Genomic DNA, 14973 nt, shown 5'->3' on the forward strand with positions numbered 1-14973 from the left:
GATTTGACTATTTTAGCTACATTTTGCAAACATGAAGACTAACATATATTTCTAAGAGCACCACCAAATGTTCACTCTATATTGCTCTTTGTTTTTCTCCAGAAGGCCTAGGAACCTTTCCCCATGCTAACTATGCCTAAACTTGCTGTTTTTCCACAGATCTACCCTCCATTACCAGTTAGCCCTCAATAATGTTTGTTTCAGGAAGGTGAACATCAATTCTCTCAATACCCACCCTGTCTCTTTCAGATCATATCTTGGTTCTGCTGTTTTCCTACAAACCAATGACATTCGCTTGGAAGCTTTGTTAAGACTGCTGGGCCCCACCCTTACAGTTTTTTGATTCAAAGTTTCTGGGAAAGGGCCCCAAAATTTGCACTGCTAAGAAATTCCTACCTGACACTGATGCTACTGCTCCAGGGACCATATGTTTAGAAGATTCTAGATCTGCACTACCCATTATAGTAACACTAGCCACACATGGTTGTCTGCATTAATTAAAACTCAACAAAATTATGGGGCACCTGGGTGGCTTGGTCGGTTAAGTGTCTGACTTCAGCTCAGGTCATGATCTCACAGTTCGTGAGTTCGGGTCCCGCGTGGGGCTCTGTGATGACAGCTCAGAGCCTACAGCCTGCTTCGGATTCTGTGTCTCCCTCTCTCTCTGCCCCTAACCTACTCACATTCTGTCTCTGTCTCTCTCAAAAATAAACATTTAAAAAAAATTTTTTTTTAAAACTCAACAAAATTAAAAATTCAGTGTCTCAGTTGCACTAGCCACATTTTAAGTGCTCAAAACGCACATAGGGCTACTGTATTGGACAGATATAAAGCATTTCCATCATCTCAGGAAGTTTTACAGAACAGCAGTGTTCTAGATAATTGATTCACCATCCTCCTGAACACTTCAATCCATTCAAACTGTGCCTATTCAACCTTACCAACCCTACTCAAAAAGCAAATGTCATTACTACATGTTCCTGGGACAACTTTCACCTTCCAGGTATCTTCATAAAAGACACCAAATACTGCTAGAAACACCAGCTCAGGAGTCAGGCAGATCTCACCTTAAATCCTGACACTGCCAATGGCTAATTTTGTGACCTTGGGTAAGAGCCTTTATCCCATGGCCAGATGTTCTCCTCCTAAGATAAGACTAAAGAAAGAACAAAAGGGAGAGAAGAAAGAAAATAAAGGGGCATCACACTCATATTTCAGGACTGACATGAAAATTAAATGCAATGACGGATATAAACTGTTCAGCACACAGTGCCCAGTACACTCTAAGTAGTCAATAAATGGGACCTACTATTATTACCTGGCTCTCATTTTTCTTTTCCAGTCTAGTCTCTGTTACACCAACAACACTAAAATCCCTATTTCTTCTCTCCTCAAACTCACAGTGTTCTGAAAACCCTTTGGACAGTGACTTCACAACTCCTCAATAGTTGCAGCAAGCTTCTCCTGCACTCCACATTAGCCTCTTGACAAAGAGGGACCAAAACAAAACAAAACAACAACAACAACAAAAAAGACAAAGCAAAAAGAAAAAGATCTGCAACTATCCTCTATTACTCTACTACCAAGAATTCAAACTTGGCATGCTCTCAAACTGACTAAACTTTCCCCTAGTTCTCAAAGCTTTCTAAACCAGGCACTTCTTGCTCCTCAGCAACTTTCAACCACATTACTGTTTTTACTTTACTGAGTCTACTCAGTGAGACATTTGGCTCCTTATCCAGGTTTTGATTCATCATCTTCTACTTCTCTGCTACCTTCACCATCACCTAGACTAACTCAACCCCTTTTTCATCTGCCATTAGCAACCTACAACCCTCTCTTAATCATCTCTGGAGTTCCAAAGTCCCCAGTCTTGCTTCTAGGCAACAGCACACTATGCCATGTAGGTCTATCATATAAAACAGCACAAATATCATTTTATTAGCCTTTTAATAATTCCCTTCTGTGGTTTCCGAAAGTTGATTATAACCTTCCCTAAATTCTTCATGACTGTCACGTAACACTCTCCACTGAGTCATGAGATTACTGCAACTTTCACTTCGCTAAGGACATCAAGGCTATTGAGCATCCCTTCTCCATCAATCTTTATAATTCCACATATTTTGGCCCTTACACTATAGTAATTAAGCACTCATACTACACTACAATAATTAAACATTAGTAATTGAGCAAGTATTGTTCTAACTGCTTTATGTACAATTAACTCATTTAATCATCACAACAACCCGAAGAAATAGTTACCCAAACTTTTTCTTTTTTATAGATTAAGAAACTAAAGCATAGGGAAATCATATAACTGTACCCATATTGTTAAAGAATCAAGCTATGGAACCCAGAAAGTCTGGATCCAAAGTCTGTCACTTTCTAGACCAATATGTTCCACTAACTCCCACACTCTTGACTTTTCCCTATAATCCCAGATAATCTCAGGTAATCTCAAAGTTGCTCTTCAATAGTGATCAGATAGGGTTAGCCTCAGCTATTACAGGTTGTTGTTTTTTTTTTAAGAATATATTCAGGTATAATTTGTGGAATAAAAAATATTTAAGGGGCGCCTGGGTGGCGCAGTCGGTTAAGCGTCCGACTTCAGCCAGGTCACGATCTCGCGGTCCGTGAGTTCGAGCCCCGCGTCAGGCTCTGGGCCGATGGCTCGGAGCCTGGAGCCTGTTTCCGATTCTGTGTCTCCCTCTCTCTCTGACCCTCCCCCGTTCATGCTCTGTCTCTCTCTGTCCCAAAAATAAATAAAAAACGTTGAAAAAAAAAAAAATATTTAAAATGATTTACTACAAAGCTACAGTAATCAAAACTATGGTACTGCTATAAAGATACACATATGGACCAATGGAATGGAATAGAGTCCAGAAATAAATCATCATGCATATGGTCGAATGATTTTTGACAAGGGAGCCAAGACCATTCAACAAGGAAAAGACAGTCTTTTCAACAAATGGTGCTGGGATAACTGAATATTCACATGCAAAAGAATGAAATTGGACCCTTACCTATCACTACACACAAAAATTAAATCAAAATGGACCAAGACCCAAATTTAAGAGCTATGGAGCACCTGGGTGTCTTAGTTGGTTAAGCTTCCAACTCTTGATTTCTTTTTTTTTTTTAATTTTTTTTTTAACGTTTATTTATTTATTTATTTATTTATTTATTTTAATTTTTTTTAACGTTTATTTATTTTTGAGACAGAGAGAGGCAGAGCATGAACAGGGGAGGGGCAGAGAGAGAGGGAGACACAGAATCTGAAACAGGCTCCAGGCTCTGAGCAGTCAGCACAGAGCCCGACGCGGGGCTCGAACTCACAGACCTCGAGATCATGACCTGAGCCGAAGTCGGACGCTTAACCGACTGAGCCACCCAGGCGCCCCTAACGTTTATTTATTTTTGAGACAGGGAGAGACAGAGCATGAACAGGGGAGGGTCAGAGAGAGGGAGACACAGAATCGGAAGCAGGCTCCAGGCTCTGAGCTGTCAGCACAGAGTCAGACGTGGGGCTCGAACTCATGGACCGCGAGATCATGACCTGAGCCGAAGTCGGCCACTTAACCGACTGAGCCACCCATGCGCCCCTCCAACTCTTGATTTCAGCTCAGGTCATGACCTCATGGTTCCTGGGTTTGAGCCCTACATCAGGCTCTGTGCTGACAGTACGGAAGCTGCTTAGGAGCAGAAAGCAATATACTGGCTCAGTATATGGCCAGTAAGCCACAGGCTTCAGGTATGCCTCCCATTGACATGAGGAGGATAAAAGACAAAAGGATATATTGTAAAATACCTGAAAAATCATGCTAGGTATGTTCCATCCATTACTATTATCCTGGAGCCATCATTTACACCAAGTTACATTGATGGTGAGGTACTCAAACTACTAACTGGAACCTTCTCACCCAGCAGTAATAAGAATCCCATAGTTACCTGATATCCTATCAGGTAGCCCTTAGAGTTTAGAGATCATGTCTTCTTGATTTCTGCAGACCTACTACTTAGTAAGTGGCTGAAACCCAGTATATACACAACATTGTTAATTCAAGAATGAAGGAATATGGAAAATGCAAAGATACTGGGGAGCATTTTACCTTGATCTCTTTTTGATCTTCCAGAGAAAACTCCATCAATTCATTTGAAATCTCCTCTGCCTGGTGTTCTTCTAGTTCTGAATTTTTATCCAATTTTCGAAGTGTAGTAATGGGACTGCCCAGATATTTCATTTCTCCTTCCACCAACTTTCCATTGTCCTGTCAATTATATTGACAATATTAAAAACTATTCAGAACCCTTACGTTATACTATATACAAAAATTAACTCAAAATGAAGCAAAGATTTGAAAGCTAGAATTATAAAACTCTTACAAGAAAACAGTGGGAAATGTTCATGACATTGGATTTGGCAATGATTTTGTGAATATGACAGAAGCATAGGCAATAAAAGAAAAAATGGACAAATTGGACTTAACAAAATTAAAAACTTTTGTGCATCAAAAATACCACCAAGAAAGTAAAAAGACAACCCATCAAATGGGAGAAAATATCGACAAATCATACATTTGATGAGGTATTAATATCCAGAATATATATATAAAAACTCATATAGCTCAACACCAAAAAACCAAATAGAATGAAAAAAGGTGTAGCTGCCATGGATAACAGTATGGCAGCTTCCCTCCAAATTGAATATAGAATTATCTTATAATCCACCAATTCCATTTCTGGGTATATACCCTCAAAAAATGACAGCAAGGATTTGAACAGGTATTTCTACATCAATGTTCATAGCAGCATTATTTGCAATAGTCAAAGGTGAAAACAACCTGGGCACCTGAGTGGCTCAATTGGTTAAGTGTCCAACTCTTGATTTTGGCTCACATCATGATCTCATGGCTTATGACTTTGAGCCCAACATCAGACTCTGTGCTGGCATCACAGAACCTACTTGGGATTCTCTGTCTCCCTATCTCTCTGCCCCTCCCCTGCTCTCTCTCTGAAAACAAAGAAACAAGCAAACATTAAAAATAAATAAATAAAGCTTTAAAAAAAAGAAGAAGACTACCCAGTAATTTACCAGGCTCCAAGTCTTCCTCTTCTCCAAGAAATCAAATATCCGAAACACGGTCAACTTAATCTACTTAGGATGTGCTGTGTTAAAATGATTTTTCCCTAAGATTGAGATTAGACCCCAAATCCCTGGAATATCTTGAACCCACTGTCTATTAAAAGCAAGTGAATGCCTGGGTAACTTAAGACTCCAGTATCTAAATGGACAAAGGCACAATCATTTACTAGCAAAATGTGCATAGCTAATATTCACATGAAATCACTACTAATTGTTTTTAACATAAAACATTTATCAATCTAACTGGCAGTTAAAAAAATAAACATTTATCAAAAGAGCTATTGATTATTCATGAATTATGTAAATTCATAACTTTTTTTGAAAGGAATCTGGAAATATGTATCACAAATCTTAAAAATATATCCTTTAGCCTAGTAGTTATAATTCTTGGTACTAATCCTAAAGAAAAAATTTTGAAATGTAGGCAAAGATTTATGCTCAAGACCTTACATTTGTAAAAGCAAAATTGGGACCACTAAGTGTCCAAAAATAGGGAACTATGTAAATTGTGGTCCATTTGTTAGGGTAAAAGCATCCAACAAAGAATAATGTTTACTAGAAGTTTCAATATTAACTTAAAAAAAGCAGGATATAAAGTTATATATATGGGGCACCTGTGTGGCTCAGTTAAGCATCTGACTCTTGATTTCAGCTCAGGTAATAATCTCACAGTTCGTCAGATAGAGCCCCGCATCATGTTCTGCACTGTCAGATAATCTTGGGGTTCTCTCTCTCCCTCTCTCTCTGCCCCTCCCCCAACTCTCTCAAAAATAAATAAACTTAAAAAAAAAGGAATCTCTTTAAAAAAATGTTATACATATGTAATTAATATGACTTCAACTCTAAAATTATATACATAGTTAAAAGACTATAAAAAAATGAGGTAAAATGTTAATAGTTTTTCTCTATGAGGTAACTATTTTCTTTTTTATATTCCCTATTATATATATATATATATATATATATACATATATATATTTTTAAGTTTATTTATTTATTTTGAGAGAGAGAGAGAGAGAACACAAGCCAAAGAGGAACAGAGAGAGAAGGACAGAGAGAGGATCCCAAGCAAGCTTTGTACTGTTAGCAGAGTCTGGTGCAGATCTTGAACTCACAAATCGTGAGATCATGACCTGAGCTGAAATCAAGAGTTGGACGCATAACTGACTGAGCCACCCAGGAACCCCTATATTTCCTATATTTTTAAACCATTTTCACAATGGGCACATAGTACTTTTAAAATTAGGGTGGGAGGAATCACATATATAATAAAATAGAAAAAATTTAAAAAAACACCTTTTTTAACACTTATTTATTTTTGAGAAGGGAGGGGAAGGGCAGAGAGAGGAGACAGAGGATCCAAAGCAGGCTCTGCGGGGACAGCAGAGAGCCCAATAAGGGGCTTGAACTCACCAACCACAAGATCATGACTTAAGCTGAAGTCAGATGCTTAACTGACTGAGCCACCCAGGGGACTCCAAAATAGAACAACTTTAAAGGCCTAAGAATTTTTTTTAATGTTTTTTTGCTTTGTTTTGTTTTGTTTTCATATTTGAGAGAGAGACAGACAAAGAGCGAGTAGGGGAGGGGCAGAAAGACAGGGACAGATTCCAAAGCAGGCTCCAGGCTCCGAGCTGTCAGCACAGAGCCAGACGCGGAGGTCCAACTCTCAAACTGTGAAATCATGACGTGAGTGGAAGTCGGAAGCTTAACCACTTAACCGACTGAACCACCCAGGCGCCCCCTAAAGGCCTAAGAATTTTCTAACAAATAAAAACGTCAGAGGATGTCTCTTACTTTTCCCAGAGTTCCTTCTCCAACCACTTTTCTCACCTAAGCCAGCTTAGAAAAATTGAAAGGGTTGTAATGCAGATCTGCCATCCTATAATCCACAACACCTCAGCAGACCCTTGATGAAGATGTTCAGTGACTCACCAGTAGAGAAAGGGGAGACATGTAAGGCTCCCCTGGTGTCTTTTGAAACTTCAGGCTCCTGGATGCCCACCACTCGGAGGACTTCAAAGTGTTATTCTTCTGCATAAGAAAAATTACATTGGCTGGAGGAAGACAAGTGTCAGCAAGCCCTGCCAAAAACATTTCATCAGGTGAAGCCATGAATAACCCTCACAAAACACATTAAGTATAATCAAGGTTGATCCTATATCCTGACAATACAAATTATGGTTTGGATTTGATGTATGATATGTAGATTTGCTTTGGAGGATACTGATTTTATGGTCACAAGCCAAAGGAAGGGAGGAAAAGGGGAGCCTGAGTAGGGAGGGGATGGTGAGATTTCCAAAAAGTGATTACAAGGACAGTGTCAAATCAAGAATAAGCTGATTAAAACAGCCAAAAGCATGGGTATAACTTAGTCAATGCGAGAAAAGAAGAACAGCAGCTACCTTTTATAGATACTGACCTGGGGGAAAGGATGACGGGCAGGGGAAAGAAAAAGATGGCTAGAAAACACAATTCAGGGCACCTGGGTGGCTCATATAGTTAAGGGTCCAACTCTTGATTTTGGCTGGGGTCATGATCTCCTTCCTGGTCATGGGATCGAGCCTTGTATCTGGCTTGGTGCAGAGGCTGGACTCTGCTTGGGATTCTCTCTCTCTCCCTCTCTGCTCCTCTCCTACTTGTGCTCTTTCGCACATGCGCTGTCTCTCAAAATAAATAAATACACATAAAAAAAAAAACAAGAAAAGAGAATTCGTTGAAGGGATTAGTTAGAGAACGATCTTGGTGATTAGGTGGCTCTGTCGAGCCCAGTTTCAACTTAGAAATGACTGAAGGCCGGAGGATCAGACAAAAAGGCCCATGGCTTTCTCAGAACATGGGCTAAGAAGCTTGACTAAGGGAGAAATAAGAAGAAATTAAGTAAACCCATACATGAAGCCATGCACAGAGTATGTGAACAACTTATATACATTATCCATTTAAAAAAATAGCCCTAAATTCCCAAACTACACTAATAGAGATTTTTGTCCTTAAACCAATCAACTGAACATGAGGAATAATGATGATCTGCTCTGGAAGACATGGAGCTAGGTGTCTGTTCTAGGGTCAAATCTTAAAGATAAAAAACAAACCATAAAGAATTTTTTTGCCTTATAGTGAAGCAGTTTGATTGTCTGCATACTGAGGGATAACAGTTCTGGGTCTCATAATGATACTGATGAGTTGCTCCCCTCACAGGGAGAAAAGTACTAATGTATCTGGGTTTCCATTTAACACTTACATTTTCTTTATTTGTGGGTGAGCTACATACTGCATCTTTCTTCCTGTTGCCACAGTCCAAAACATTTGGAGTGCTACAAAGCAGCTGTACCTATAAGAGAACATTTTCTGAGAACGTCCAGCATCCTTAAGCCACAGGTGAGGTGGAAAGCCTCTGCCTACCACCTGAGAAACAAACCCAAACCCAAGAAATAGATGTTACTCACTGGGCTGCATTTTGTAAAGTGCTGGTGATGATTCCTGAAGATCAAAAAAAGTGCCAGTCAGTAAACCCCAAATACTGTTTAGTTATTCCTCAATGGCTTGTGGCATCCCAACTTTTCCTTTTTTCCACTCTAGGAGCCCTATATCTAGTTGATATGTCTCCATACAATATGTAAAGTGCTCTCTGTGGCAAATATGAAGATGTTAAGTGACATCCTGGGGATAAGGCCCTCATAACCATATATATAGATATCCATTAAAGATGATGAGCTTGTCCTACATCTTATGTAGACCAAATTTACTAATTTTCCAGCATTGACTATTGGGAGCTAATACTTATTTTTTATGAATTATTATCCCTACTCCCAAGATTTTATCCAGTTTGCATGAGTTAGGATTTTTAAAGCAAGTCAAATAAACTACAAGCAATCTAAAGTGAAATTTTCACATGTATTATTAAAAACAGTGGAAGGGCAGGGCGCCTGGGTGGCTCAGTCAATTAAGTATCTGACTTCGGCTCAGGTCATGATCTCTTGGTTCATGAGTTCAAGCCCCGCATCAGGCTCTGTGCTGACAGCTCAGAGCCTGGAACCTGCTTTGGATTCTGTGTCTCCCTCTCTCTCTCTGTCCCTCCCCTGCTCACACTCTGTCTTTCTCTGTCTTGCAAAAATAAATAAAATGTTAAAAATTTAAAAAAAAAACAAAAAAAAAAACAGTGGAAGGGCGGTTGGTGGGCTCAGTCAGTTAAACGGTTAAACAACTGATTCTTGATCTCAGCTCAGGTCATGATCCCTTGGTTGGTGGGATCGAACCCCGTGTCAGGCTCTGCCCTGGCAGTGTGGAGCCTGCTTGTGATGCTCTCTCTTCTTCTCTTTCTGCTCCTCCCCACTCTCACTCTCTCCCTCAAAAATAAACATTAAAAAAACTGTTAAAAAAAATAAAGTCTTAATAAATTAATTAATTCAAAACTAATTATTTAAATCAATAATTAAAACTAATAGGTTTAATTAATTAATTAAAAAACAGTCATGGAATGCTCTCACTAGTGTCCTAAAGTAGCTCCTAATTCACCTAAACATAGAAGGATAAAGTTCTAAAAAGATTAAAAGAGTCAAATGGAAACCTTACAATAAGTTTAAGAAGTTAATGAGTTGAATTGAAATAACTTCATTCCTGGAGCATTCCCTGATTGAATATTTTAAGATGTCCAACAAAGAGTCCCCATGAATAACAATACTAAACATTACAAAATAGTTCATACGTGCTAAATTCCATCCTTACAAGAGCAGTTATGAAAAGTACTAGTATTATGTCTACTGTTATTTATTACAAATGAAGAAACTGAGGTCCAGTGAAGTTAAGAAAATCTTCAGAATCACAGTTGGTGAAATAGTAAGCCACTGGAATCCAGATGCTCTAACACTGCACTATTCACATGCAGGAAACAGCCTAGGCCTAAACGCAATATACCCTTTCCTTCATTTTTAAAGATAATACGGGTCGTATGGAATGGTTAAAATGAACTATTTAGATGTGAGCAACTTAAAAAATCTTTCCAGTGAGGGACTGAGGCTTTCAAGCTAACTTATACCCAAACGAAAAGGTTCTACATACTGCAGAGATTGCACAGGATAAAATTCCTGTGCCAGAGCTGAAAAGGCTTCAGCATGGGGTTCATTTAGCAAAAGAACTTACATCCCAGCTAAATGTATGTCCTGAGGTCCTTTAGATTCCAAGTGGCCTGCAATCAAATGTGAAGAGTTAATCTTGTCCACACATCCTGTCTTTCCTTCTCATTTTTTTCATTGCCAGTAAGCCACATTAATTTCAAAAGCTGATGTTTTGAATGCATGGGCTCCTGATAGGTACCAATTTTATGGTACAAGGTACAAGTTCATGAAAACTTAAGAATTTATATATGTTACTTAAGAATTTATGCAGGAAATACTGCAGGACAATAACGAACAGAGATTTTTTTCATGGGTAGGAAATAATGCTGATCATTCAGGAAATAGACCATTTATTCTGAAAATAGAACAAATACTAAAATGGCCGACTAGTGGGGTGCCTTGGTGGCTCAGTCAGTTAAGTGTCCAACTCTTGACTTAGGCCCAGGTCATGATCTCATGGTTTTTTAGTTTGAGCCTGAGTCAGGCTCTGCGCTGACAGTGTGGAGCCTGCTTGGGATTCTCTGTCTCCTTATCCCTCTGCCCCTCTCCTGCTTGCTCTCTATCTGTCTCAAAATAAATAAAAATAAACTTAAAAAAAAAAAGACCGACTAGTGGGGCACCTGCATGGCTCAGTCAGTTAAGTGTTGGACTTTGGCTCAGCTCATGATCTCACAGTTTGTGGGTTTGAGTCCCACATCAGGCTCTCTTCTGTCAGCACAGGGCTTTCTTTGGATCCTCTGTCTCGCTCTCTCTCTCTGCCCTTTCCCAGCTGGTGAGTGCTCATTCTCTCTCCCTCTCAAAAATAAACAAACATTAAAAAAAATTATTGACTAGTAAAACATACTCCTTTTGGGCTCAGGCCCTACAAAACCACAAGAATTAGTTAACAAAGTATTTCTTTATGTTTCTTTGCCTTTGCTGAGATTATACTAGAGCATAAAACTTCCCATTTTAACTACTACTTTCATTCCCATCATCAATCAGTTAACAAAATATTCCTTCTTGTCTAAATTTTTCAAATGCAAAATGACTCCTATTTATGTTATTACATTTCTCTTCTTGGCTTATCATTCTCAAAAATCCCTTAGGTACCCACAGAATTTCAACTTCAAGGATCTTTACCTCCTTTAAAAAAATTTTTTTTTTAATGTTTATTTATATTTGAGAGAGAGAGAGAGAGAGAGAGAGAGAGAGAGGGTCAGAGTGTGAGCAAGAGAGGGGCAGACAGAGAGGGAGACACAGAATCTAAAGCAAGATCCAGGCTCTGAGCTGCCAGCACAGAGCCCGATGTGGGGTTTGAACTCAAGAACCATGAGATCATGACCTGAGCCGAAGTCGGATGGGCTTAACCGACTGAGCTACCCAGGCGCCCCTCTACCTAATTTTACCACCTTCCATCTTTATCTGACTACCCTGTTCTCTCCCTTAAAAGTTGTTCTTTTCCTTGAGGCCTTTACCTCCCTTCTCCTTACCTGTTTCATCAAGGTCTGCAGAAGTGGTAAGCTGACTGGCAGACATCTCCCCACCACTGCTAAGATTGGAAAGATCAAGGCAACATTTTGGGGTTCCTCTGTTGAGACATAATAGTACAGCAAGATTCCCTTTAAGTTGTAATAACCTTGAAAGGCAAAGATCACATTATCCTCTTCATCTGAAACACCCCTCAGGAACCTTTTCTCTACTCCAATAATTTGCATCTCATTTCCTCCTCACCAACATATTGAGACAAGTAATTTTTTTTTAAATTGAGGACCAAACATTATTGGCTGAGGTGGGTCTTGACCCCACATCTTTTGCCCTATGCACTGTGGGTACATAGATTTGATTTCTCCCTGGAGTCTCTAGTACTTCTCAGGTCTATAACTCTCCAACTAGCCGAGGCATCAGAGCATGGCGTGACCAGAATTTAAAGTACAATAATAATAACACTAATATTAATACAAATAAAAATACCAACTCCTATAACACAATAGAATTTTCAAAGACTTTTCCCAGACATCACATCATTTAATTCTCACAAGATCCTAGTAAGATAGGAAGAGATTATTATTTCTATGTCACAGAAAAGAAGCCTGAGGGTCAAGAGTCACACTGTTACTGAAGGGCAGGGTTTAAAACTTAAACCCTGATCTTTGAGCCACAATAATTGTTTAAAAATGTTTTTTTAATATTTACTTATTTTTGAGAAAGAGAGAGAGGGGCAGAGAGAGAGGGAGACACAGAATGAGAAGCAGGCTCCAGGCTCTGAGCTGTCAGCACCCACAAACCTTGAGATCATGACCTGAGTCAAAGTCAGACACTTAACTGACTGAGCCACCCAAGTGCCTCCTCCCCACTTTTTTTTAAAATGTTTATTTATTTTTGAGAGAGAGAGAGAGAGTGTGGGGGAGGGATATGGACAGAGGGAGACACAGAATCTGAAGCAGGAGCCAAGATAATTTTTTAAAAACCCCAAGGCTGTGCCTGGGTGGCTCAGATGGTTAAGCCCCCAACTCTCACTTCATGATCTCACGGTTTGTGAGTTCCAGCCCTGCATGGGGCTCTGCACTGACATCACAGAGCCTGGTTGGGATTTTCTCTCTCTGCTCCTCCCCTGCTCATACTCTCTCTTTCTCTCTATCAAAATAAATAAATAAACTTTTACGATAAACAAACAAACAAACAAACAAATAAATAAATTGGGGCACCTGGGTGGCTCAGTCGGTTGAGCAACTAGCTTCAGGTCAGGTCATGATCTCAAAGCTCGTGAGTTCGAGCCCCACATCAGGCTTGCTGCTATCAGCTTGTGCTGGCTTCAGATCCTCTGTCCCCCTCTCTCTCTGCCCTTCTCCCACTTGCTCACTCTCTCTCAAACATAAATAAACTTTTAAAAAAATAAATAAATAAAAATCCCAAGGCTATTTGGAAAAGCAAAGGAGATAAGGTGTAAAAGGTGGATTTACCCAGACAAAACACTTAGGTTTGCAGAATCGCCAAAGAGTTTGTTCACTGGAGTTCTAGGGAGATCTGGACAGGTGGTAAAGGAAGTGTCTCTCTCCAAGAGCAGGTTTAATATCTTCCTCTGACTGGACCTAAAACTGGGTCCTGAGCCAGGATGTACATCCTCTTCTGCAGATGAAATCAATTCTGCAGACATGGCCTCCTGAGAAAAAAAAAAAAATAACACCTACCTAAGAGGTGAACATCATCTACATAGGTCCCTCACAGGCTGTCCAGTTTTCACAACCTCCTCCACCCTTCCCAGCAGCAGCCCAGTGGCTCAGTACTGGAGAAAGAACATCCCTAGGATCACAACTAGGCATGAAAGTTGAATCCCACTTGCCCCAAGCACCTTGACCTTTTTCTTGGAGCCGAACTTATCTAGAGGCAAACGCGGGACTTTTTTTTTTTTTTTTTTTAAGTAAGCTGTACACCTAAAGTGGGGCATGAACTCGCGAGAACAGTTCCACATTCCATTGAGTAAGCCAGCCAGACAACCCAAAACCAGGACTTCATTAAAAAAGGAATGAGGAGGGGCGCCTGGGTGGCTCAGTCGGTTAAGCGTCCGACTTCGGCTCAGGTCATGATCTCACGGTCTGTGAGTTCGAGCCCCGCGTCGGGCTCTGTGCTGACCCAGAGCCTGGAGCCTGTTTCAGATTCTGTGTCTCCCTCTCTCTCTGCCCCTCCCCTGTTCACACTCTGTCTCTCTCTGTCTCAAAAATAAATAAACGTTAAAAAAAAAAAATTAAAAAAAAAAAGAAAAAAGGAATGAGGAGCGCCTGCATGCCTCAGTCCGTTAAGCTTGGGGCTCTTGATTTCAGCTCAGGCCATGATCTCATGATCTCACGGGGGTGAGATCGAGCCCCTCCAGGGCTCTGCCCTGGGCCTGGATCCTGCTTATGATTCTCCATCTCCCTCTGCCCTTCCCCCCTCCCCGCCCCCCCCCCCCCCGCTCTCGAAGGAAAAAAGGGAGAAAGGGATGAAAGAGAGAGGCAGAGAGAGAGAGAGAGAGAGAGAGAGGAAAAAAGAAAGAAAGAGAAGAGAAAAGAAAAGAAAAGGCTTTCACTTATTCGGGGGCCACACAGCTAGTGACTACTGACAGGAAAGAATTCGGGTCTCCTAACTCGCGATAATGCTTATTAAATCCCCTGAAGTTCTGTTTGTAGAGCCCCCACTGGACCCTGAGGTTTCCGTGATACCGGTGGAGAGGGTTCCCGGCTTACCTCAGATTGGAGCCAGAGATTCACCTTCAGGAAAAACAAAGGTGGGGAGTCAGTCACAAGCGAAGACTTGAGCAGAATTAAAGGAAAACTGACGAAAGGAGTCAATTAACCAGACTACGATTCCGCTTCTAGACTGGATAGGCCGAGAGGATCGAAGTTACAGCCACAGTGCAAGAATATCCACAGTCACAGGGCCTGGCTATTCAAACCTTCCGCCTCCCCAGTAAACCTATCCCATTCACCTCAAGACTGCGTCAGCCAATCTGCGCCCGCGCGCGCCCTGACTCTTTTGGCCAATCGTTTGGCTCTACATCACTAGGCGTGACCTTGCTTTGGAAGGAACACAATTTGCCCCGCCCCTCAGCCAGAGCAGGATGCCGATTGGTCAGGGTTCAGTAAACCGCTAGGTAAGCCCCGCCCCCCGGGTGCCTGGCACACCATTGGCTCTCCCTCTGGCCAATCTCCACACCCTTCCTGAGCACTCTATTCCCTTAGCCCCTCCAACCCCGGGAGA

General features: G+C 40.7%; 1 protein-coding gene across 8 annotated transcripts in view; it reads right to left on the bottom strand.

Annotated features, from left to right (window-relative positions):
- The window catches only part of CDC25C (cell division cycle 25C), a 34090-nt gene that overhangs the window by 15004 nt on the left and 4113 nt on the right, over positions 1-14973 (bottom strand). For 2 of the 8 annotated variants that reach the window (XM_042936278.1, XM_042936291.1), the window contains exons 1-8: positions 14460-14670; positions 13200-13399; positions 11730-11827; positions 10283-10328; positions 8590-8623; positions 8385-8474; positions 7079-7177; positions 4110-4268 (exon numbers count right to left, since the gene is read on the bottom strand). In XM_042936278.1, coding sequence (XP_042792212.1) covers positions 4110-4268; positions 7079-7177; positions 8385-8474; positions 8590-8623; positions 10283-10328; positions 11730-11827; positions 13200-13393 — 720 coding nt within the window. In that variant the 5' untranslated portion in view covers positions 13394-13399; positions 14460-14670. Of the gene's footprint in view, positions 1-4109; positions 4269-7078; positions 7178-8384; positions 8475-8589; positions 8624-10282; positions 10329-11729; positions 11828-13199; positions 13400-14459; positions 14673-14973 lie in introns of those variants that run through there. The other 6 variants (XM_042936259.1, XM_042936269.1, XM_042936275.1 and 3 more) reach the window with 6 other exon arrangements.

Source organism: Panthera leo, chromosome A1, assembly GCF_018350215.1.
Source record: "Panthera leo isolate Ple1 chromosome A1, P.leo_Ple1_pat1.1, whole genome shotgun sequence".
Taxonomy (NCBI): Eukaryota; Metazoa; Chordata; class Mammalia; order Carnivora; family Felidae; genus Panthera; species Panthera leo.